Source organism: Lolium perenne, chromosome 6 (assembly GCF_019359855.2).
Source record: "Lolium perenne isolate Kyuss_39 chromosome 6, Kyuss_2.0, whole genome shotgun sequence".
NCBI classification, from domain to species: Eukaryota; Viridiplantae; Streptophyta; class Magnoliopsida; order Poales; family Poaceae; genus Lolium; species Lolium perenne.
In genome coordinates this window covers 159,318,512-159,344,556 of record NC_067249.2, presented here as the reverse complement: position 1 = coordinate 159,344,556, position 26,045 = coordinate 159,318,512, and the positions used below count along the sequence as shown (strand labels likewise).

The 26,045-nt window shown below is 45.0% G+C and overlaps 2 protein-coding genes and 1 non-coding gene across 4 annotated transcripts; 2 read left to right on the top strand and 1 right to left on the bottom strand.

Moving 5' to 3' along the window:
* Positions 1-7,739: 7,739 nt before the first annotated feature.
* On the top strand, positions 7,740-13,668 carry LOC127307074 (very-long-chain aldehyde decarbonylase GL1-4). The gene is made up of 10 exons (XM_051337769.2): positions 7,740-7,936; positions 8,815-9,038; positions 9,161-9,393; positions 10,867-11,086; positions 11,228-11,609; positions 11,689-11,796; positions 12,027-12,227; positions 12,325-12,423; positions 12,855-13,025; positions 13,135-13,668. The coding sequence occupies exons 1-10, from the start codon at positions 7,877-7,879 to the stop codon at positions 13,294-13,296; spliced, it is 1,860 nt and encodes a 619-aa protein (XP_051193729.1). The 5' UTR covers positions 7,740-7,876; the 3' UTR covers positions 13,297-13,668.
* Positions 13,669-13,877: 209 nt separating this feature from the next.
* Positions 13,878-13,948, top strand: TRNAG-GCC (transfer RNA glycine (anticodon GCC)). Its single transcript has one exon. It is a non-coding gene; the product is annotated as a tRNA-Gly (tRNA).
* An 822-nt stretch (positions 13,949-14,770) lies between these two features.
* LOC127307075 (histone-lysine N-methyltransferase SUVR4) lies at positions 14,771-25,610 on the bottom strand. 2 transcript variants are annotated; one of them, XM_051337770.1, is made up of 10 exons: positions 25,383-25,610; positions 25,157-25,275; positions 21,647-21,745; positions 20,666-20,946; positions 17,806-18,608; positions 17,028-17,293; positions 16,357-16,423; positions 16,214-16,264; positions 15,786-15,882; positions 14,771-15,081 (listed from the first exon to the last, which is right to left on the bottom strand). In XM_051337770.1, the coding sequence occupies exons 4-10, from the start codon at positions 20,943-20,945 to the stop codon at positions 15,050-15,052; spliced, it is 1,596 nt and encodes a 531-aa protein (XP_051193730.1). In that variant the 5' UTR covers position 20,946; positions 21,647-21,745; positions 25,157-25,275; positions 25,383-25,610; the 3' UTR covers positions 14,771-15,049. The 2 variants fall into 2 exon arrangements, with proteins under 2 accessions (XP_051193730.1, XP_051193731.1); XM_051337771.1 differs by lacking the exon at positions 16,214-16,264.
* Positions 25,611-26,045: the final 435 nt, after the last annotated feature.

Genomic DNA, 26,045 nt, shown 5'->3' with positions numbered 1-26,045 from the left:
CATGTAGTTCTCATCAATATCGCATCTATAGAAGTGTAGATCAAACAATTGACTATCACGAATGAAGTTATGGAGTGCTAGACATGCAATGATAATCTCTGTCTGCTTCTCTATTGGATAACTTGATATACCATGTAAGATACGCCATTTCTGTTTCAATACCCCAAATGCTCTCTCAATAGCATTTCGAAGAGATGAATGCGCATGGTTGAATATTTCTTGCTTCCCAGATGGCGGTCCAGCTAGTCGAAACTCGGGTAGATGGTACTTGGTTCCTGTATATGGTGAAAGATAACCATCTTGATTGGGATAACCCGAATCAACTAGATAGTATCTTCCTGAATGACACACAAGTTAGCGCTAGCATATATGACACCAATATGACGTAATGAAGAGTGCACTGATGACGCGTAAAGCACACGCCCGTTGGGAACCCCAAGTGGAAGGTGTGATGTGTACAGCAGCAAGTTTCCCTCAGTAAGAAACCAAGGTTTATCGAACCAGTAGGAGTCAAGGACCACGTGAAGGTTGTTGGTGACGGAGTGTAGTGCAGTGCAACACTAGGGATTCCGGTGCCAACGTGGAACCTGCACAACACAATCAAAATACTTCGCCCCAACGTAACAGTGAGGTTGTCAATCTCACCGGCTTGCTGTAAATAAATGATTAAACGTATGGTGTGGAAAGTGATGTTTGTTTGCGAAGAACAGTAGAGAAAAATGTTTGCAGTAGATTGTATTCAGATGTAAAAGAATGGACCGGGGTCCACAGTTCACTAGTGGTGTCTCTCCAATAAGAAATAGCATGTTGGGTGAACAAATTACAGTTGGGCAATTGACAAATAGAGAGGGCATAACAATGCACATACATATCATGATGACTACTATGAGATTTAATTGAGCATTACGACAAAGTACATAGACCGCTATCCAGCATGCATCTATGCCTAAAAAGTCCACCTTCTGGTTAGCATCCGCACCCCTTCCAGTATTAAGTTGCAAACAACAGACCATTGCATTAAGTATGGTGCGTAATGTAATCAACACAAATATTCTTAGACAAAGCATTGATGTTTTATCCCTAGTGGCAACAGCATATCCACAACCTTAGAACTTTCTGTCACTGTCCCAGATTCAATGGAGGCATGAACCCACTATCGAGCATAAATACTTCCTCTTGGAGTTACAAGTATCAACTTGGCCAGAGCCTCTACTAGCAACGGAGAGCATGCAAGATCATAAACAACACATATATGATAGATTGATAATCAACTTGACATAGTATTCCATATTCATCGGATCCCAACAAACACAACATGTAGCATTACAAATAGATGATCTTGATCATGATAGGCAGCTCACAACATCTAACATGATGGCATAATGAGGAGAAGACAACCATCTAGCTACTGCTATGGACCCATAGTCCAAGGATGAACTACTCACACATCAGTCCGGAGGCGATCATGGTGATGAAGAGTCCTCCGGGAGATGATTCCCCTCTTCGGCAGGGTGCCGGAGGCGATCTCCTGAATCCCCCGAGATGGGATTGGTGGCGGCGGCGTCTCTGAAAGGTTTTCCGTATCGTGGCTCTCGGTGATAGGGTTTTCGCGACGGAGAGTATATGTAGGCGGAAGGCCAGAGTTGGAGGCGGCGCAGGGGCCCCACACCATAGGCCAGCGCGGGCCCCATGCTGGCCGCGCCGCCCTATGGGTACGGGCCCTCGTGGCCCCACTTCGTATGCTCTTGGGTCTTCTGGAAGCTCCGTGGAAAAATAAGACCCTGGGCGTTGATTTCGTCCAATTCCGAGAATATATCCTTTGTAGGATTTCTGAAACCAAAAACAGCAGAAAACATCAACTGGCTCTTCGGCATCTTGTCAATAAGTTAGTGCCGGAAAATGCATAATAATAACATAAAGTGTGTATAAAACATGTGAGTATCATCATAAAAGTAGCATGGAACATAAAAAATTATAGATACGTTTGAGACGTATCATGCACAAGCTGACATTATTTACAAAATCATAATTTTTTTTTTGCAGATGTGGAGCCTAAAGGCCAAGGCAAGAGAAAAGGAGGGGCTGAGCTGGATGGCGCGCGAGCTAAGAGAGCCGTACGTGCAATTGAAGCCGCCGGCGGTGTGAAGAAGTAGGCTGTGTCTCGGGATGGGTCCGGGCGCGCGAGCAATCACCGTGTTATCTTTGCCAAGAACTGTTTCCTGTTGTTATTCGTGTTATCTCCTGAACTTCGGTGCGGCTAAGCTGTAATGCCCAGCAGTGTGTAATCTTAACCTTGTTACCGTATGGCTTTATTTAATTTAAAGTCGGGCAATGCTGCATGTTGTCTAAAAAAAGCCACTCTGACCGACCAATCGAGATTAGCACTGCACAATGATCAGACTTTGTAGTCTGTACATGAGTTACTCTTGAATTGTCAAATAGCTCAAAGAACCTATCATCCCCCAAGCCTCTATCTAACCTGACCTTTATATTAGCATGCCAATGTTGGCGATTGTCCCATGTATATGGGAGGCCTGAGAAACCAAGATCAGTGAATCGGCAGTAGTCCACCGCATCACGAAAACCTTCCATTTTTCATTCCTCATGGTCATTACCACCAAATTGTTCCGTGGATGATAGGATCTCATTGAAGTCCCCTGCACACAAGCATGGGGTATCAAATTCCCTACTTAGCTAGGTACTGCATTAGTTCCCAACTACCTGCTCTAGCTGATCTCACGGGATTACCATAAAAACTAGTAAATCGCCATTCACTATGTCCTGTCAAGCTGTTCTTTACCATCACATCAATGTAATTGCGACCGAAAGATTTCAAAGTGACACTGGACTCATTATTCCAAAAAAGTACAAATCCACCACTCGCACCCACACTCTTCACACCAAAAGCTCGATCAAAACCAAACCTCCACTTCAGATCTTGCGAATGAATATCTGAGAGTATCTGCAGTCGCGTCCCTCAAACCGTCTCCCAAAGGGATTTGGGGCGCGCCGGACAAAAAAACGTTTCCAGTCGCGTCCCCCAAAGCCGCCTTTTGTCCGGCGCGCCCCGATACGGTGTCCGGCGCCCCGAGCCCGTCCCCGCCCCGCAGGAGACGCACCGGGGACGCCGAACAGACGCACCGGGGACGCCGAACACACCGAAAAGAGAGGCGGGGAGTGGCGGGGCCAACCCGTCAGCGGCACATTGAATTTTAACCTAACCATCGCCTACCTCGTGACGGAAGTTATTGACGTGCAACGACGGTGCAGTTCCCGCAGAGGCGCAGCGAAGCGTCTCGTCGCGCCTAGCTCTGTGTGCCGGCGTTAATGAGCGCCACCGCTCCCCCGCCTCCCTCCGGCCTATAAAAAGGGCCGTCTCTCATCGTCCATCTCACACACAAACCCTAGCGTCTCTCTCCCCAACCCTAGCCGCCACCATCTCAAGAGTCGCCGCCATGACTGGTAGAGGAGGAGGCCGAGCTCGCGGCCGTGGTCGTGGTCGTGGCCGCGGCAGAGCTACACGCTCGCCGTCGCCTACGACACCGTCATCGTCCTCATCGTCGGGCATGCGGGACGAGGAGGGGGGCGTGCTGTTCGAGTTCATCGTCGTCCTCAAGGGCGACCCGCACGGCATCCAGAGGCTGCCGGACTACTTCGCCGACTACGTCGCTGGCGACGAGCACCCGCGCTCGCTGCATCTGCGGGAGGATGGTTGCGGCTGCTGCCGGTGGATCCTCGACGTGATCTACGACGCGCGCGGCAAGATGTACCTCCACATCGGCCGGGAGAAGTTCGCGCGCTACCACCGCCTCGAAGCCGGGTTCATCCTCCTATTCTCCTACTTTGGCTACAGGGACATGAGCGTCAAGGTGTTCGACGAGACGCGTTGCCGCCGGAACTACCACGGCGATAACACCGACGAGGACGACGACTGAAGAGTGTTGTTTCTTCGCAGCGAATATATGCACGAAGGTTTCTGGTTCTTCTTCCTCGGAAGAACCAACAGGGGCACCCTCACCAGCTGGATTTTTCAGTTTGGGTGACTGGGTGTACCCTCGAGTGTTCTTTCTTGGCAGCGAACACACGAAACTTTCGATGCCCGGCCTAGTTAGGTTTAGTTCTTTTGCAATATTTTATATTTGTGTCAACCATGGTTCAAACTATGTATTAATTTGTGGAAAACCATGTTCCAAATTATGTATTCGTGTAACCAATTATGTATTAGTTTGTGAAATATTTCTTCTCTTTATTCAAATAAAAATGGAAAAAAACAAAAAAAAGTATTTCAATGTTTGGGACGGCTTTTAGGGGCGCGATTTGGGAGCAACGTCCCCAAACACAACACGGACAAAACATATCCTCCAAACGGTCAATCCGGCACCGTTTAGGGACGCGACTGGAGATGCTATGACATTTTGGTCTCGGAAAGGAAGACCATGGACGGACGATACAAATCCACATGGCTGACGATTTCTTGGCAACGACGAAATACTAGGTAGCGATTTTCTTCTCCGCTCCGCTGCGGTCCAAGACATTGACGTCACGCCAGTACGTTTATTCGCAACCGCTATACGTGTCGGCATCCCCGTCGGAAGGTTGTTGCCGATCGGAAATCAGGTGATGAGAAGCTGCCGTCCCGTCCATCCGGAACACAACTTTTCGCAATGCCCAAGTTCCCAGCACGTAAACCATGGCGTACGCGGCGGACCAGGCAACGTTTTCGGCGTGACCCGGCCGGAACAGATTTATTTCTTTCTTCCGGTTGCAACCGCCTCCGCCGGCCGGCCGGCAGGCCTACGTCCGCCCACTAGCCCTCGTCGCCGTGGCCGACGCGCCCGCCATTTACATTCGTGGAGTCCACCGGCCGCCCGCCCGCTTTATTACTCGTACAGTCGTAGTGCGATGAACATTACTGCGTATCTGTAACCGCATCAATTCGGCGCAGAGAGCAATCGTGAGATGCCTTTCCATTTCTACGTATGTCCATCAAAGGGTAGGCTTGGGGGGTTGTGGCTTGCCTGGCCGCAACCGGCAAGGATTCATTGGGTGGGGCGGTCGGCATGTGGCGATCCAGCCCAACATGGGGCGTGGAGCCAAACGGACCGCTCACGCCCAGCCCTCCACAGTCGGTGAAGCAAGGTGCATCTCTCAACGTCCTCCACCGGCGACTCCGATAGGAGCCTCGATAGCATTTTTTTGGATCGGCACTAAAAATGAGCTCGCACCTGTGCGTCAGACAATTTTGAAGCCCAATAAAATCGTCGGCAATCTCGTGCCAGTCCCTTCGCCAAGGACGTGAATCGGGCGCGCCAGCACCTAGCGGCACATCTGAAAACGAGCGTGGGCTCTGCCTGACAGCCAGACACACCGATTTTCCACCTCCTGCACACGCCCGAGCCGATTCCCACCCCTCCAGATTGCCACCGTCGTCGTCGCCGCGGCCCCCTGCTTGCAATAGACACCGCCGACTGTCTAGGAACCGCCATCCATCGACACGGCCGCCACCTCCTCGACCGGTGGCCGATGTTTCGCCCGGAACAGAGCTCGCCGCCACCGCGATAGTATCGCCCCGCCCGCAAGGTGTTCGTTCGATTGCCACGATGGACAGTGACGACGAGATGATGGTGCAGCTGTTCACGGAGGAGCAGAACGTTCAGGCTGTTTGGCGGCAACAACAACAGCTGATTCTGGCGAATATGCTGCGCGTTCGCCAGCCTTTCTTCGTCGTGCCTCGGCGTGGCGGCTCACAGCCAGGCAAGAGGAGGAACATCAACCGGCATCGTGAAGCCGGCGCAATGTTGCTTGACGCCGACTACTTCAACGACGACGCGACTCATTCGTCGAAGGAATTTCGGCGCCGATTTAGGATGAACAAGGAGATGTTCTTGAAGATTGTCCACGGCATCAGGGAGTACGACAAGTACTTCATGGCCAATAAAGATTGCACAGGTTTGTGGGGCTTCACCTCAATTCAGAAGTGCACTGCTTGCATACGGAGCTCCTCCAGATACATCCAATAACTACCTACGGATGGCAGAGTCGACATGTACAGAGACTCTCTACAGGTTCTGCCGAGCCGTCATAGCGGTGTTTGCTAAAGACAATTTGAGAGCACCAAGAGAAGATGATACAGCTCGGATCCTGCAAAAGAATGCAGCAAGAGGGTTTCCTGGGATGCTCGGAAGCATTGACTGTATGCATTGGGGCTGGAAGAATTGCCCTTTTACTTGGCAGAGGATCTACAAGGGTAAGGATGGCAATGGGCAGGGTAGAGAAATACCATACCCATACTGGTATAGCCAATGGGTGTAAACTTCTGTCCATACCCGTACCCATGGGTATAAAAATTTACCCATACCCATATCCGGCGGGTATCCGTACCCATAAGGGTACCCGGTGGGTAGGGTAAATTGTACACAAGTCCCCACAACATTGCCACCACCATCAGCTTCAAACAAGCATTGCCACTGCAAGCTCGCCACGATGAAGATGCACAAATGGCTCAAGAAGACCGACGACGACCACGAGGCAGGGTCGTCCTCATCCCGCATCGGGAGTCTCCGCCTCGCCGTAACCCTATGCGTGCCCGGAAGCCGCGGCAGCGGCGGCGCTCCAGCAACGTGAGCGCAACAGGCAGTCTGTGGCCTTGCTGGAGTGCAAGAGACGGTGGGCGGAAGTGGATCCCTGCCTTCACCGCAACGTCTTCCCTACTCGGAGGATGGCACCTGAACAAGGGTAGGGTGCCCATGCCGCCTGCACCAACGGATGGGCCGACGATTCAGGAGGTGATGTGTTGCCGCATCCAGCGGCTACCGCGGACGCCACAGTACGACCACGCCTACCTGTGCAAAGTCTTCTAGCATGGGAGCATGAGGCGCGTCGAGTGATCCGGCATGTCCGGGATTTTCATTCCGTTGAGGACTACGACGTCCTCGCACCCGCTGCCAACGAGGACGAGTAGAAGAGGGAGACGATGATGCCTAGCCTGGACAAGGTCGTCCAGCTCTCTACCATGGTGGCGGACCACATCGCGTCTCTGCCACCGCCATACCGTTGCTGCCATACGCGCCTCCCGAGGCAGTGAGACAACCCTTCGTAGTAGCAGTCGACACCACCACAGTACGTGCTGCATCCGCCACAACACATGCCGCCGGTGATTCCTGCCTGGCCGCAGCAGGGGCCATGGGTGCCCTCGCCGTTCATCGACCTCAACATTGACGAGGAGGAAGATGTCGACGCTGGTAACTAGGGCTTAGTTTAGTTTTTTTATATTTATGATTTGTAAATTCTGTTTGAATTAATGATTTTTCTAAAATTTTGGGCCCTTCAACTTTTTATTTGAATTCAATTTAAATTGGTGTCTGCCACCAATGGGCCAAAATGGACAGTGCAGACCGCCGATGTGGGCGTAAGCCTAGCATGCCGAACCGCGGGCATAAGCCTACCATGCCGAACCCCGACTCATATTTTATCCGCGGAGCGATCTAAACGGACCAAAACAAACCAAATGAGTCGATGTTTTGAAACGCCCCGCCCGATACCCTAACTGAACCGAAACTGAAAACGGATAAAATGTGCGAGCGAAATGGGTCGGGGCGTAATACAAAACGTGCAGTGAAATGGTACGGTGCGTGCTGTGTGTACTGGTCTACCAGCGGTTTGGGCTTTGGGGGTTGGGGCTATAGAGGGTGCCGACGTGCCGTGTGCAGCTCACACTGAAGCTTATAAAAACCAAGGAGGTGGCGCAGACTGGCCGGGGAGCGGCTCTGCGAAGACTCGGTACCATCTTCGTTCTGATTGGCCATTGGGGTGGCCGAGTGGGAAGGGAAGGAAGTGAGAGGAGGAGGAGACAACACAGACACAGGGCAGGGCAGCCATGGCGATCAGGCCGGGCCCTCTGACTGAATGGCCATGGGAGAGGATGGGCAACTTCAAGGTACGAGCTCGATGCAAATGCTCTTCTAGCTACTCTTCCTCGTTCCTCCTTGCTCCTCTGTTCATTGCTCGATTAGAGATGCTTAGGAACAGGCGTTTCTTCTGTCCTCTGTTAGTTGGTCTTGCTAACTATGTACTACTAGTGGATTGAAGGGAATCTCGTTTACATTGCCCCCATCAGCATAGCGATTTGCAGCTCCCAGTGCGCTTCTGTTGCCGGACCTGTTGGCCTATTTTCGCGCTGTCGATGGCGCCCCCAACCAATAATGGGCTAAGAAATACTCTGCATGCTTTTGCTGTTGGTAGATTTAGCAACAAGAACAAATATGCCAACACAAGAAGATTGCCCTTTCCTCCTTTACCCATCCCACCTCCATCTCAATTTGGCCTTATGTTGCAGTGGGTGACCGGCACTAGATTGTCTGGAATGCTCAAGTTGTTTCAAGCCGTTAGAAGGGGTAATGGGGGATTTCTCCTCCACACTGAAGAGAAGAAATCTTGCTACTAGTTCATTTCGTCTCTGAAGAAAAAAAAAGAAATACAGCTATTCCATGCTCAATCCGTCCCAGGTTAGAAGATGCGGCAGACATTCTCGTTCTTGGCCTAGCCAATATAATAAGCAGCATGGCAACGGCCGGGGAACGAATCTGTTGACATCAAGTCATCAATGCAGTCCCAAATCGGAATAGTATGATACTCCTACTAATACTAACCTTCAACAAACAAACAAACAAATTCTTCTCATACTTCTGCTATGTGATTACGACATGATTGCGCGCTGTACTGCAAATAATTAGCAGGAAAACAGTGCATTTACGTTCCCTGGAGGGAGATTCCTTCTCACAGTACCACCATCGTCTGTTCTATTCTCTGATGCAGTACCTGGTGATGGCGCCGGCGGTGGCCCACGGCTTGCACCGGGTGACGACCAAGGGGTGGGGCGACGTCGACATCGCCTACGCGCTCATCCTGCCCTCGCTGCTGCTGCGCATGATCCACAACCAGATCTGGATTAGCATCTCGCGCTACCAGACCGCCCGAAGCAGGCACCGCATCGTCGACCGCGCCATCGAGTTCGAGCAGGTCGACCGCGAGCGAGGATGGTGAGCAACGAGCAGTTCCTTGCTGTTTTCTTTACCTTTTCTTTTCAGGCAGTGACGACTGGAGATGGGTCGTTGAAATTCGATTTGTGACATGGGTGATGGCGACGACGGTGATGATGCAGGGACGACCAGATCATCTTCAACGGGCTGCTCTTCTTCTTGGGCTACCTGGCGCTGCCGAGCGTCCGGCACTTCCCGCTGTGGCGGACGGACGGGGCGGTCATGACGGCGCTGCTGCACGCCGGGCCGGTGGAGTTCCTCTACTACTGGTTCCACCGCGCGCTGCACCACCACTTCCTCTACTCGCGCTACCACTCGCACCACCACGCATCCATCGTCACCGAGCCAATCACCTGTAAGTCGCCTGTCCCCTTACGGAAATTACTACTTAATCAACATGAAATGCGTGCAATGGACTGAGCCAATCAGGTCTTTTGTTATGGTTATATTCACGCACGGTGTCACGCTTCTTGGAACAACAATTCAGCTCCAGTAGCCATGTGGCTGGAATGAATGAATAGTAGTAGTGACGGACGGAACAATCCTTTATTATCAGTTTCAGACAGCCCTACGCCATTTTCTCCCCAATGAATCAACGGTACCTCTTGGCCTTGTTTTTCAAAGAAACCAGCTTGGTGTTGACAGGACCACTTGGACGCGTGTAGATAGTCTCCACCGTCTGATCGCGAACAGTAAGTACAGTACACTGTACGAGCACTGTAATCGGCTTTAAGACGATGCTCGTGCTGCCAGTGCCGGGGAACCAACAACGCCATGTGACTGCCTGAAATACGGTGGCACAGACCACGCCCGTCCAGGCGCAATTATTCATTTCGGCCGAAACTTATCTCGAGAGAGAGACAGAGATAGGGCAGACCGAAACATGCTCCAAAGAAAGACGGTTATTAATATGGCAGGCAAGATAAAACAAACGCAGGAACAGAAATTAGTTAAATTTCACTGTATATTTCACTGCCCCCGAATTCCTATCTGAATTCTGCCCTTTGGTCAGTTCGGAAATTACTGATCGGGTTGAATACATTCAGAAAGAAAGTGTTTACTGATGGAGTTAATTTGGGAAAAGTAAAAACACATAAAAACATAAAAACATATGGTTAATTTTGTATAATGGTTTTGAGTTTTCCGTAAAATTTTCTCTTCCTTACTTAGATTTACCACTTTTAACTAACTTTATAGAATAAAATATTTTTTTTGCTTTCAAAGTTTGTTTTTATTCACACAAATTCTCTGACCTTCTCATAATTTTTTCAATTCCTTATTTCTTTTTCTAATTTCTAGTTTTCATGCTTTTTCTTGTGCTTACGGCTTGCCACTTGTACGTTGTTTAAAAAAAAATGTGTTTCAAATAGCAGTGCGCAAAATGTCTGGTATTGAAGTTGAGACACCAAATCTGAAATCAACTAGTAACTGAAAGACCAAAATGTACTACATCTTCCTCTTGCCTTTAGGATTGTTGGTTTCAGTTTAACATATTTTCTATGATAGCGTGGTTATATGAACAGAGACGAACAATGTGTTTCGTGTTAATGTGTCAGAACAGGTCTTATTTCCCTTCTGTCGTTCTTAAGGCTTTGTTGTTTTTAAACATAATGCAAGATGTAGTAATCATAACCCATGGAAAAAAATAGGGTGATGTGCCGTGGTTGTGCAACCTTACTATCTGTTACTAGGTTGTGTGCGTTCTAACCAACAATGTCAAAAGTGTTTTATTCATGCATAACTACTGCTGTTCCAGCAAGCACGTAGGAAGTGTGTCATGTTAATGACAACTTTTTTTATTGGTTTCTAATATATCTGTATATTGCAGCGGTGATTCATCCTTTTGGCGAACACATCGTCTATTTCACGCTCTTTGCAATCCCGCTGTTGTCCACAGTTTACATGGGAAATGGCTCTGCCCTCGCCTTTGTGCTGTATATCGTTTACATTGACTTCATGAACAACATGGGGCACTGCAATTTTGAGTTGGTGCCGAAGTGGATGTTCCAAGTATTCCCCCCTCTCAAGTATATCATGTACACCCCATCGTAAGTGCGGACCTTTAACATAAATCCATCAGCTTAGACCAGGCATTAACCAAAAAAGATGATGAGACTTGGGAGTTCAGATAATTTCTTATTACTTCACCGAACCTCAACATAACAATCTTTTGCTGGTTTCTTATACAGGTTTCATTCTCTTCACCACACGCAGTTCCGTACAAACTATTCACTCTTCATGCCATTTTACGACTACATATACAGCACTATGGACAAGTCGTCTGACGAGCTGTATGAGAGCTCACTGAAAGGAACAGAGGAGACACCTGACCTTGTTCATCTCACACATATGACCAACTTGCAGTCAGCCTATCATCTAAGGATAGGATTCGCATCCATAGCATCCAAACCATCTGACAACTCCGAGTGGTATATGTGGGCGCTCTGGCCCTTGGCATGGCTGTCAATGGCAGTAGCATGGATTTATGGGTCATCTGCATTCGTGGTTGAGAGAATCAAGCTAAAGAAGATGAAGATGCAAACATGGGTTGTACCGAGATACAACTTTCAAGTAACTAACTCCCCTTACCATGTATGTGTTTATCTAATGGTTCGCAGGTTGCTCAACTCTTTTTCTTTCATTTCTGCAGTATGGTCTGACATGGGATAGAGAATCGATCAACGACTTAATTGAAAAGGCAATATTAGATGCTGATGTAAGAGGGGTTAAAGTGCTCAGTCTAGGACTACTGAACCAGGTAACTAATCCTTACTTCTAGTACTCATATTGCAGAGATGCACAGTGATATGTCAGCATAGAGAAGACGTGAGAATCATAAGAGAACATAACAAAAAAAAAAAGTAAATAACTGCACATTTATATGTACCCTCATTGGTTGATAATAAACATTAGTACTTTGTATCTTAACCAATGTGTAGTCATCAATTGATGATGAGAATATATTTGATTCTTTTTTTTTTCTTTCAGGCAAAAGAGCTGAATGGAAATGGTGAACTATTTAGACAAAAGTATCCGAAATTGAGAGTTCGAATAGTTGATGGAAGTGGATTAGCAACTGGAGTAATCCTAAAAAGCATCCCTGTAGATGCAAAGCAAGTTTTTCTTCATACAGGGACTTCTAAGATAGCCCGTGCTGTTGCTATGACATTATGTGGCAGAGGCATCCAGGTATATCTATATCTTCCTGCAGTCATGTCTCTAATATTATAGGTAATAGTTTTGTAGAATATTTTCCCGAGTTTTCATGAAATTATTTTGGACTCAGGTGATCATGAAACAGAAGAAAGAATATGATATGCTCAAGTCACAGATGCCAAAGAACAAAGCAAGCTATTTGAAGTGCTCCAGTAATGACGTAACCAAGGTAAAAGTCATGTCGACAAATTAGAAGTTTCCTGGAAAGTGCAGCATTGTCGTACATAGAACTAAGTTCTTTATTCATAGATATCTCCTTGAGAAGGAAGTTGTTGGTCACAACTTCAAATATTGTCAGTATCGAATAAGCATTTCCATGAAATGTCTTTAGACTAGCTCCCATAAATTTTCTGAATAACAACCTAAGTCATGAAAACAGCAAACCTGAATAAATGCTACATGATATTTTTTCTGTAAAAGAAGAATATGGTAAGTCAGAAACCATTTATATTAGTCTTATCACTGAATCTTATGATTATCCAGACTTGAGCCATGGTGAAAATCAGTAGTAGAACATGTGAACTAGGGGCGTAACGCTTCTAGATTCTTACTACCAATCTTGCAAGAAGCCTGTATTTATGCTTTTTCAATTTTCTGCAGATTTGGATAGTAGACAAGATCGATGACACAGAACAAAGGATGGCACCAAAAGGCACAGTATTCATTCCTATATCGCAGTTCCCCCCTAAGAAAGTTCGCAAGGACTGCACTTACCTGAGCACCCCGGCGATGAAGATCCCTGAGACTATGCAGAACATCCACTCCTGCGAGGTAATACAAATAAACTAACATGATATCCTTCATCAAGACAATCGTAATGGCAACAAATCGCATAAACGAACCTCTCCTGACCAGCACTGTATATTTGCTTCCTTGACAGAACTGGCTGCCAAGAAGGGTGATGAGCGCGTGGCACATCGCCGGAATACTCCACGTCCTGGAAGGATGGAGTACGCACGAGTGCGGGGACGACATGATGGACGTCGAGAAGGCATGGTCGGCTGCTATTAGACACGGGTTCGTCCCTCTGACGAAAGCGTGACAGTTTTCTGAAGCCTGGGAGATGATATGTATCCGATGCTAAGATGGTGCTGAGAATTGGTGCAAAGCTTCGATTAAACCGAAGTTTCCCTGTTCGGTAGGACAGCTAAATAAGCTATGGTTTAGCTGAAATTCTTTAGACTGGCTATGGATCTTAAGGATACGCGATGTGAACGTCGACCACTGTAATTTCATTGGCTTAGTACTCCTACTATTTGTTCGCATAACGTGTGTAAGGTTATGGGAGATGTTTGGTGTTTGAGTTCAGTAGGAAAGAAGCAAATGCCTGTGGTAAGAAGAACGAAGGTGGTATGACAACACTACACTTGGATTTGCTCCGCCCTTGAGTTTGAATTAGTAATGTCCTTGTTTTCACCTATGGAATTGGACCTCTGGAGTTTAATGTTGGTGCCAAAGATAGTGCAATGGTCACTGTTCTCCGTCCAAGGTTCTTTAAAAGAACAGGTTATGGTGGATTCGTGAGACAAATTGTATTAAGGAAGCAAATAGTTGCACTGCCATTTCAGCGCGGTTGAGAATATTATGTTATCATTACATCTGCATTCGTAGAAACACCACAAGGCACCAGTGGTCTAGTGGTAGAATAGTACCCTGCCACGGTACAGACCCGGGTTCGATTCCCGGCTGGTGCATCTTATTGTTTTTATCTTATCAGTTAGGTAAGTATAAAGAAAGACTTAGTTGCAAAGTTAGATTAAACACATGACACATTTTATGGATCGAAGGGAGTACTATTTTTAGCACTCCCCTGGTCAGATGGTACAGCCGTGCAGCTAAGTATAAAGTTAGATTGTGATCTTGTCAATCTTTCTCACGGACTCTGTCGTAAAGCCAACTTTGTTAAGCGTGCTACTAAAATGAAGTATTTCTTGGTTGATATGCTAAAATGAACTTCTCCTGAAAGTTGAAGTACTAAGCATGCATTTTACTCAAATTACAGTGCATAAATATCTGCCCAAACCTTTTTTTTAAATAATAGAGAAACCGAAGGTTCCCTGAGAAGCATCCTATTGGCCATCTGTATGCACGCACATAAAGAGGTTTGAACCACTCTCCTTTTGTAATTTGGATCGCGTATATAGTAGATGTACTCTCTCTGAGCTTTGAGCGGATATAACCCTTCAAGCTTTTCAGTGTGCAAGGACTAAAATTGATGTGTACAGAAGCTAATATATATCCTAATTTGTCTCCATACTAGTCTAATTATTCTTAACTGCTACCAACCTAACATCATTCAAAACGAAAATGAATTAGTAGTATTGTATTATAGTAAATATTCCATGTCTACAAGTTATAAGAGTATGCACCTCTCATCAGTCATCGCAAAGCATACTCCACTCCATTCTCAGGTGAATGGAGTTGGGTACAGACATGCCACCTCTCCCACGCCCAATACAGCTGCTATAATTTAAACGGACCAGACTTTGATGGTAGAACATGGAAAACAATCAACAAGATCACGTCGTATATATCATTGAAAAGGAGTAATGAAAAAATGCTTTCCAAAACAAAAGGAGTCATGAAACAGCAACCAAAATGTGCTCCCTGGAAAACAAACTTGGTAGGACAACACTAAAAGAAGCAATCCAGATATGTAGGTGACAAGACAGTCATCTGGAACATTTGTTCTAGCCACAACAAAATATCACCTATTGTCACAAAACCATGAACACTACTTGGCAGATGCTAATGTTATCTTGAATCTCCTTTCCGGCTTATCTCTTGACCAGTAGTCATAATAAAACCAGGGCTCGGGATTTAGATCCTGCAGCAGCATATCAATGTTTGTGGTCAGCTGATGTAACTTAATGGCAAACACGTATCACTAGAATATCAAATGAAAAATAGATCTTGTTGAAAAAAAACATTTTTCTTGATGGAAATATTAACGAATATACCAGATGAAACGTTCCATATTCACGGTTTAGAAATTTCTAGACCTTTTAAAAAAATTGAGATGTTGGGAGGGTATGTTCTATATATCTTTCAAGATGAAACTCAATCGCCTATGTGTCTACCTTCTGAATTCTCATGATGACTTGGTTGCTTTCAATTGGGGCAACCATATCAGAGACATCATATGTGCATCCAAGTAAATTTTCACCCAAATTTTTTCAATACCAAGAAACTTTTGTGTTGAGGGATACACATGAGCAAAGGGCATATGATAGTTCTTCTGCTAAATTAAGTTGGTCACGCATATACCCATGTGAATCAACAAAAAAAACTAAATCAAAGAAGAATTAATGAGAAAACCATACATACCCATTAACATCTTCAAAAGCATTAGAGTCGGGTAGGGATTAGGAAAATACTAACTACACTCTTGATTCCCTCAATGGAAATATATATTCTAATACAGAGAATCTAGAGGACTACTGTTTAGCAAAAAGGAGGGAATAGTAGAGAAGGTTGAGAAATTAGCAACAATAACTATTAAGTCACAAAGAAAAAGCTTGAAGCACCTACTTGAGGTGTTTTCTTTGTCCCGGCAATGTTTGCTTCCACAGAGACATTTAAATGCTTTGATAGGGTGGTTCACATCGCCAAAATCCATACCATAGTCCTGTGGTCAAGATGTGCATAAAACAAGGTTATGCATTTCACATATATGACTTAAAGTACACAATAATTTTTCGTATTGGCAAGAAGATTTCACTATACAAATAAAGGGAGAGTTGCTTGGCAAAACTATTGATTGATCTGCAATGATACAATCCAACGTAAGGTCTAAAATTCTAAAACATAAGATTAAACTGACTTCAGATAGGACGGTAGAAACCGATTAACCATATCTTATAGTCCCAGATTCACATCAGGATGATGCAGGATGCATGAAAATGGAGCTTAGATATAATTGGTTAACTTCATGAAGTACGAGTGTACGGGCGGCCTACCCATGTGAGTTCCTCAAACCGCTTTATTTTCCTTTTGGTGAAAAAAGCTATCTAAACAAAAGAAAAGAATAAATTAAAAATCTTCAAACATTTCAAATTGCATTAACACACAAACAACAATAGCTTGAGTTGCATACACATACATGGTAGTAGTGGTGGTCGGGTGTCTCAATCTCCACAGGTACTTCAATAATATTGGCATCATTACACCTGCAACATACAATAAAACTTTTAGTCAGCAATTTCCGCACCATTTAAAAGTTTTAATTTTGTTAAATTTGTATTTCCATGACTTCTTTGGGAGGGGGGGGGGGGGGGGGGTGTGGAGGGCATTTTCTATCTATTTTTCCTCGAGGAGGCAATTTTTTACGGCATTAGTTCCAAACAGCATGTATTGCTTTCTCCAATCATTCACAAATAGCCACAAACTACCACTCTCAACCCTAAAGTGCAGCTGGTCAACAATGGATAAGAAAAGCAGTAACTAATGGGAACCAAAAACATTTAGGAGTTATACTTTTGTTAAATTTGGTATTTCCTCGAGGAGGCAATTTTTTACGGCATTAGTTCCAAACAGCATGTATTGCTTTCTCCAATCATTCACAAATAGCCACAAACTACCACTCTCAACCCTAAAGTGCAGCTGGTCAACAATGGATAAGAAAAGCAGTAACTAATGGGAACCAAAAACATTTAGGAGTTATACTTTTGTTAAATTTGGTATTTCCATGACTTTTTTGGGGGCATTTTCTATCTATTTTTTTCTCGAGGAGGCAAGAAACTGCATGATCAAAAATAGTAAAATAGGTATTACCTATGATTTATGAACCGTGCCACATTCCCATAAAAGGTGGCATCTAGACAGAGAGCAGTGTCATCCTCCAGAATATCTTCAGTTTGACGATCAGAATTAAGATACACAGGGTACGTGTGTCTAGCATTTGCTGTCTCTTGATTATTTCTTTCATAGAGCTCGTTGTTTGTTAATATTTCACCAGCATACTCACAAACAAACGTGCCACGAGGAAGTTCCTCGGCAGCCCTCAGTCCCCACCCCTTGTTTCCAGGGGTTAAGAATACCTGAAATGACGATAATATTCATTACAAATGAATATAAGAAAACATGTAAGATCATGCAGTTTAATGTCCTCAGAACATGAGCATAAACAGAATGCACTGCATCGCAAGAAAAAATGCTGCAGTTACCACCATACTCGATTAGTCAATTATACTATTACACAAGGTAAAAATGAGATTCTACATTGGATCAACATTGACACATTAACTTTAGGGAAATTTAAAAAAAGGCTCAATTTCCAGATTTATCGAAAGAACAATAGCAAAATTCTATACAACTTAGTTGGATGGTGTAGATTAATCATGTATAGGTTAAACCTGTTGAAGTCATATATGCATATGAATCATAAGAATTAAAACTGCATAACCATGTTTTTAATATATGCATATGTAGCTGCACAATTGCACAGGAATAGTTAGTTCCATCATATTCATCAAATGGCACTGATTAGTCACGACTTCATCTTTGGTGCAGAAGGGTAATACTAAGAGTTAAATGGGTACATATGTCTTACCTGCAGATGTCGACTGATGCCTCGCTGCACCACCCGGTTTCCACAATTTCTTGCACAACCGCACTTGCTCCAGCATTCTTTAATAAATCTTTTTTGTATCTGTGGTTCTTGAAGCATAGAGATACAAGAATCGAGAAATGCTTCTCTTAGAAGTCCATCTCTGGTATAAGCAAATTCTCCTCCAGTTTCTGCTGCACATGCGCATGGAAAAGGTCCTGATAAGCAATCTCCAAAGCAGCCTGAACAGCAACTTTCATCTCCTATTCTAGCAAGTGAAATATGAACATGCGCATCCTGGAAGGTGATGTTGCCTGGTATGTACTGAAAGTGAGGAGGAAGAATCCCATTGCCACTTTCATTGATTATAGGAATTCTCACATGTTCTTCGCCTTTTGTTATATCATTGACATTATGAGCAGGAATTATTTGTACCATTCCTTTTTCTCTAGGTCCACTAAATTCTACGCCCAAGTCAACAATACACTGGCACGTATCTTGCAGAAGTTTCATGACAGAGAAATTGGGTTCTAGGACCTTGTATGTCCTGAGACATCTAGCCTCCATTACCTTGCATACCGACTCCATGTCAGGCATGTGGAAATCAGAACGATTTTCCGAGGTATATGTAAATGATAGTTTCCCTGTTCCAGAATTTGACAAAGCTACCTCAAAGTTAGTTGCAGAATCTTTTTTCTTTGTGGTTGCTTGACTTCTGCTTGTACCAGCCATGTTTCTTTCATGAGCAACAGAAACACCTTTCACAGCATACTGTGCACCAGAAATTATGTGTGCATCCTTGTAAGCTGGAGGATTTTGAAAAAAAAAACAGAAATTCTGAATTAGTTAGACGTTATTAGAGATTAATTCCAGATTAACAATGCAATGAAAACATTATTAACATTGCAGCCACAACAAGATAATGCTTTCTTTGCAGGAAAGACAGAATATATCTGCAGCAGTTGTAGTACATATATATATTTTTTAGGGGAGTTGTAGTACATATATTGTTATCACTAGAAGAGTTATGGCATGCTGTATTAATTCAGAGTTCACAATAGCACAGTTCCCATGTAAGTATGCCATATGCCCATATGGATTACACGTATGCCAAAGGTTGTTAGACAAACTAGTAAATGGTGCAAACCGAAACTAGTGATGCGTTCAGAAAGTAACACTGAAACTAAACAAGGTTTCCCAAGAAGAAGTCATAACTGAGTTTCCAGTTTTTTGTAACACACATCAATATGCATGTCATTTTGTATACTATGGAGTGCGGGCAGTGGCGGAAGTAATAAAAGACCCCAAAAACTAAGAACAAAGAACTGGTAAACAAAAGCCTTTATTATCTTTCTAGCCCCACAAAAGAACTAAAAACAACAGCAAACCACAAAAGCAACAATATCTAAACTGGAAATGGTCGGGAAGCGTAGAATGGCAACTGTCAAAGCGCCTTGGCTCCAGCGACCTATCACAGATCTGCTTTGCCAAAGATGAACTCCAACTCCTGGCACCTTAAGATCACACCATCAAACACGCATTGCATAGCTACCAAATTTTCCAAGACTTCAGGATGATCATAGGGTGTGTGGCTTTTAAGTGTACCAGCTATACAATTTATTTATTTTTGAAACGAGGCAAGACTTGCCATTTTCATTAATAGAGAAGAATAGGTGGCCATTTTATTAACGGAAAACCGGCCAAAAACCTGTACAAATACCCTCGCCGACCGTTGTGGAGCACGACCGTCGCGAGGGCACACACAGCCACCCTGGCAACCCACATGAACTGCACAAACACCACTGAAGTGAAGATCGTCGTCGAGGTTGCCCACCAGTGTCAACGTCATCACTCTGCAGCGACTCCGACTTCTCTGAAGAAACGACCAAAAAGAAGACCTCGTCGAAGCGGCACCGTGAAGAGCAAGCCGGCCAACACCAAACAGGTGGCTCCTCACGAAGGGACCGGCAGCTTCAACTCTGGTGACGAGCTCCGGAGAGGCGATGCGCAAGACCCACGCTGAAGAAGAACTTCACCTGACCGCCCCTTGCAGGTCATCGTACGCCGCTCAAATGAAGACGCTCGAAGAACATAGCAGCTCCGACTTCGCAGCAAGGGAGGACCAACATGAAGGAACTCGGACACGCCAGAGCAGAGCCGACTAACAAGGTCTTGCCGCGACCAAACCATCACTCTTCAACACCATCGTTGCCACAGAGGTCGCCACACGGAACTCTCGCATCGCCGGCCAACTGTGAACCGTGATGTTGTGCAAGTCCAGTCTCGGGGAAGCACGAAGAGAATCACGAACTCCAAAAACGATGCCCTCAGGAGGGGAAGCGACGCGGAACGACGCCGTCATCCGACCCTGCATTGTAGGGTCAAGGCCTTCACCTGGAGAGGTGACCCAAGGTTGAGGGGAACGGGGATCTCCACGACGACCCCCCAAGGAGGAAAGCGACGTCCACCAGTTTCTTTCTATACAATTTATGACCTTCTATCACACTACAAACTATATTATGAAAGAAACTATATATGAATAGACATACTAAAATGTGTATAGATACCTGCGATTCAGTGACAAGTATCATGGATCGGAGGGAAGAATATTTTTAGGAGGCAAATTTAGGTGCCATGACAAGTGTAAATACTGAAAGTTTTGTATTCCAAAAGCAGACTATATTTGGAAAGCATAACAAAACTATCAAATTCAAGTCTCAAGACATCCAGAAAGATATAACAGACCTGATGGAAAAATAACTCTTTTGTATGTGTAGCAGATATATATATATATATAAATAAACGTGGGAGCTCACCAAGCAAGTCAATGAAAAGTGTGAGACATTTGCCTGAATAGAATTACCTCTCTGCTGGCTGGAATCTTGAACTGGTGGGTGCATTACTGCCAGTGGGGCCTGGAAAGTAGGAAGGCGACCTTGGAGTGATAAAATTGAACTATCTTCATCGGTCAGTGTATCCTCCGGAACATTGGTGTCAATACGTCTCTCTTTAATTGGCAGTCGTGAAGAAGATGGTCGTGATGTGTTCTCAGTCGGACAAACTGTTTGACAGCACTGCTTGCCTGCTTCTTGCTGCAGTGGAGCTTCAGCCAACTTTCTCTTGCAGACCTTTGAAGATGTCATCCTGCATGCAATGGAAGAAATCAGCGTATGCAGACATCCTCAAAAAACAGAGTGATAAGAAGGAACACAAAGAGAGGATTAGATTTGTGAAAAGGCACATGCTTCACTCTTGCTTGAAGAGGATGCTTGCAATACTGAAACTAACCTTCTTTAAAATCGAAACAATAATTAAATAACGCTGTGTGTACTAGTGTAGTGGTGACTGTTTAGAATCTCTACTGGTCATGAGAAGTTTGAATAAGTAAATTATACAACATCGACACAAAATGCATGTAAATTGTGAACGTTATCCAAATTGAGAACCAAAAAGACTGATCATACTGTGGATAGTACTACCGACCTACTATTCACACTAAATTTTGTCAAAATTTTGCATCGCCATTGGAGATTTGGAGATGTAATTGTGACTTCAGTGCACTTATTACTAGTAGGCCTCGTATAGCTAGTGCACTAACATATCGTCTGGAAATTGCAAAATTTCAAATAATCTAAAGCAAAGCATCCAGTCGTACTATTATCACCACAAGACTGCAAACTCAAAAAGGCGAAGCACGTAACCAAGCACCAACAACAGTAACCACCTCCCCAGACTCTGACTAAGCACAACAAAGGAAGAAAGACATGACAATCCACAAAATCGGAACCAAAAAAATCATCATAAAACCCGCATTCGCACCATAACAGAGACAACACGGGCTTACCTCCTCGTCCTCAGTACAAAACCAGCAAAATGAGAGGATCTGGACAACAGCGCCTCCTCCCAAGGTTCCCCAGTGGCGAAGCTGAAAACTCTGAGCAAACTGCACCAAAAAGGAACAGAGCACGTCAGAATCCACAGAAACTTAACCTTATCTTTAAAATTGAAATAATATTCAAAACAACTTTCTGTCAGAAACATTCCAGTAACAAATATTTGTCTCAGAAAGCAACAGATATATAGGAAACTGGAAACCTGATTGATAAAAAAGGCATTTGTAATATTCTCTAGCAGATAGTCATGAACAAAATGCCATCCACTAGAGCTCCGATCGACACAACAATGCAGAAGGCCTGACAAAACAGCTACAATTTCTGTGTATCGCCAGCCACCAAATGTACAATCTTAATCCTCAGAAAAGGATATTTGTCATTTTATGTACTCATATATATCGAATTTAGACTCGAAACATTCTGACATGATAAACTGAGCGCACCACACCAAAAGCTAGGACGCTGCATGCAAATCCAGTTCCTAACATGCATCTGACAAGGGAAAGCCAACGACCTGATGCAAATCAAGACAGATTTTGGGCACTAAATGTGTTCCCCTGAACTTGGGAGCAGTTTGTGTGCGTGCTATTGCAGAGTTGCAGTGGAGTTTCAGTTAGAACCTCCAATGGCCATGAGAAGTTTGAAATAAATATCAAACAACATCAACACCAAAGGCATACAAATCGCAAACATTATCATGCGCACATGGAGAACCAACAGGACAAATCCTATTGTGCATGGTACTCCCAGACCTGCTATTCACACTGAAATTTGTTGAAAATTTTGTAGGGTCGCCATCAGAGATGTTAATTGTGAGTTTGGTGCATGTATTACTAGCAGGCATTTGTATGCATGGCCAGTGCGCTGACATATCATCCGGAAGTCGCAAGCTTTCAAGTAACAATCCAAAGCAGAGCACACCCAAGTATCCACGGCCACGTACTAGCGTACTACAAAGCGGGTGACCTGACGCAAATCAAGACAGATTTTGGGCACTAAATGTGTTCCCCTGAACTTGGGAGCAGTTTGTGTGTGTGCTATTGCAGAGTTTCAGTTAGAACCTGTAATGGCCATGACAAGTTTGAAATAAATATCAAACAACATCAACACCAAAGGCATACAAATCGCAAACATTATCATGCGCACATGGAGAACCAACAGGACAAATCCTATTGTGCATGGTACTCCCAGACCTGCTATTCACACTATGGCCATGAGAAGTTTGAAATAAATATCAAACAACATCAACACCAAAGGCATACAAATCGCAAACATTATCATGCGCACATGGAGGACCAACAGGACAAATCCTATTGTGCATGGTACTCCCAGACCTGCTATTCACACTGAAATTTGTTGAAAATTTTGTAGGGTCGCCATCAGAGATGTTAATTGTGAGTTTGGTGCATGTATTACTAGCAGGCATTTGTATGCATGGCCAGTGCGCTGACATATCATCCGGAAGTCGCAAGCTTTCAAGTAACAATCCAAAGCAGAGCACACCCAAGTATCCACGGCCACGTACTAGCGTACTACAAAGCGGGTGACCTGATGCAAATCAAGACAGATTTTGGGCACTAAATGTGTTCCCCTCAACTTGGGAGCAGTTTGTGTGTGTGCTATTGCAGAGTTTCAGTTAGAACCTCCAATGGCCATGAGAAGTTTGAAATAAATATCAAATAACATCAACACCAAAGGCATACAAATCGCAAACCTTATCATGCGCACATGGAGAACCAACAGGACAAATCCTATTGTGCATGGTACTCCCAGACCTGCTATTCACACTATGGCCATGAGAAGTTTGAAATAAATATCAAACAACATCAACACCAAAGGCATACAAATCGCAAACATTATCATGCGCACATGGAGAACCAACAGGACAAATCCTATTGTGCATGGTACTCCCAGACCTGCTATTCGCACTGAAATTTGTTGAAAATTTTGTAGGGTCGCCATCAGAGATGTTAATTGTGAGTTTGGTGCATGTATTACTAGCAGGCATTTGTATGCATGGCCAGTGCGCTGACATATCATCCGGAAGTCGCAAGCTTTCAAGTAACAATCCAAAGCAGAGCACACCCAAGTATCCACGGCCACGTACTAGCGTACTACAAAGCGGGTGACCTGATGCAAATCAAGACAGATTTTGGGCACTAAATGTGTTCCCCTCAACTTGGGAGCAGTTTGTGTGTGTGCTATTGCAGAGTTGCAGTGGAGTTTCAGTTAGAACCTCCAATGGCCATGAGAAGTTTGAAATAAATATCAAACAACATCAACACCAAAGGCATACAAATCGCACATTATCATGCGCACATGGAGAACCAACAGGACAAATCCTATTGTGCATGGTACTCCCAGACCTGCTATTCACACTGAAATTTGTTGAAAATTTTGTAGGGTCGCCATCAGAGATGTTAATTGTGAGTTTGGTGCATGTATTACTAGCAGGCATTTGTATGCATGGCCAGTGCGCTGACATATCATCCGGAAGTCGCAAGCTTTCAAGTAACAATCCAAAGCAGAGCACACCCAAGTATCCACGGCCACGTACTAGCGTACTACAAAGCGGGTGACCTGATGCAAATCAAGACAGATTTTGGGCACTAAATGTGTTCCCCTGAACTTGGGAGCAGTTTGTGTGTGTGCTATTGCAGAGTTTCAGTTAGAGCCTGTAATGGCCATGAGAAGTTTGAAATAAATATCAAACAACATCAACACCAAAGGCATACAAATCGCAAACCTTATCATGCGCACATGGAGAACCAACGGGACAGATCCTATTGTGCATGGTACTCCCAGACCTGTTATTCACACTGAAATTTGTTGAAAATTTTGTAGGGTCGCCATCAGAGATGTTAATTGTGAGTTTGGTGCATGTATTAGTAGCAGGCATTTGTATGCATGGCCAGTGCGCTGACATATCATCCGGAAGTCGCAAGCTTTCAAGTAACAATCCAAAGCAGAGCATACCCAAGTATCCACGGCCACGTACTAGCGTACTACAAAGCAGGTGACCTGATGCAAATCAAGACAAGATTTTGGGCGCTAAATGTGTTCCCCTGAACTTGGGAGCAGTTTGTGGTTGCGCTGTTGCAGACTTGCAGTGGAGTTTCAGTTAGGACCTCTAATGTGGCCATGACCATGAGAAGTTTGAAATAAATCAAACAAGATCCAACACCTAAGGCATGCAAATCGCAAGCACTACCCAAATTTCGTACGCGCATCGAGAACCGAAAACACTTAAATCGTATCGTATCGTGGATAGCACTCCAGACCTGCTATTCACACTGAAATTTCTTGAAAATTTTGGATATCGTCCGGAAAAAAGTTGCGAACTTTCAAGCATAAGAAGCCAAAGCAGAGCATAACGCCGCAACGGAGCCGAAAAGGAATCGATTTTGATCCCGCATTGCGCGGCGCAACGGAGACGATCGAACACGCGCGCGCGTGCGTACCTCCTTTGTCGTCCTGGGGGTACAAAAAGCCAGCAGAGGAAGTCGAAGCAGAGGATCTTCTGGACGGCCGCGCCTCCTCCCAAGGCTCCCCCGGCGGCGAAGCGGCTGGAAACCCCGACCTGGCCGCGCCGAGCAGGAAGCAGAGCGCGTCAGAATCCGCAGAAATGGGCCGGAAAAGGAAAGAAAAGAAAAGCAAAGAAAAGCAAAGACCCCGTTCCGCGCGCACCTCCTACGGCGGCAACCGCCCAGGGAGACGAAGCCGACGCACAGGTAGGCCCCCGCGGGAGGCGCGGTCGCCGGCGGCGATCGCCGCCGGCCTAGGGTTTCGGTGCGGTTGCGGCCTGCCGGGGGTTTTTGGAGAGGCGTTACGGCGTCGCTGGGGCTTTTGGCGTGGCTGGCGTCGCAGACGCAGAGGGCAGGATGTGCCAGATGGCCAAACAGAGGTGGCGTGGAAGTCTAGAGGACGAGAGCAGGCAGGGGAGACACTGGCTGGTATATACTAGTAGTATTTCACTTTTGCTGATAGCCCCCCCTTGTTGTGCTGGAATGTGATCTTGCGAAGCCAGCCATGCTTTAGTTAATCGGCCAGCATTTCTTCATTAAGAGATATATATACACATATGGTAAGACAGACTGTTTGGTGTTGCCTACACTCCACAGGATATATCAAGAGGAATTCCAATTAAAATTCCTGCAATCATTAATAGAATTTTCTTCCTGTGCGCTTGTACTCTCTCTTTATACCGGTTTATTAGGCTGATACGTAGATTAAGAAAAAAAATTGACTTAAAATTTATTCAAGAAAATATAAATTTTCAGTTTGTCGACCAAGTTTATGTCGATATTTTTTTCTTGAAATACATATCAACCTACTAATAAAGGGTGTAGT

Coding starts and splice junctions, on each gene's coding strand:
- LOC127307075 (XM_051337770.1), bottom strand. CDS start 20,945: ATGACATCTTCAAAGGTCTGCAAGAGAAAGTTGGCTGAAGCTCCACTG. Junction 18,609..20,665: donor AGATTCCAGCCAGCAGAGAG/GTAATTCTATTC, acceptor AAAATCCTCCAG/CTTACAAGGATGCACACATA. Junction 15,883..16,213: donor GGTTTGAGGAACTCACATGG/GTAGGCCGCCCG, acceptor TCTTGACCACAG/GACTATGGTATGGATTTTGG.
- LOC127307074 (XM_051337769.2), top strand. CDS start 7,877: ATGGCGATCAGGCCGGGCCCTCTGACTGAATGGCCATGGGAGAGGATG. Junction 9,394..10,866: donor CGTCACCGAGCCAATCACCT/GTAAGTCGCCTG, acceptor TGTATATTGCAG/CGGTGATTCATCCTTTTGGC. Junction 12,228..12,324: donor TATGTGGCAGAGGCATCCAG/GTATATCTATAT, acceptor TTTTGGACTCAG/GTGATCATGAAACAGAAGAA.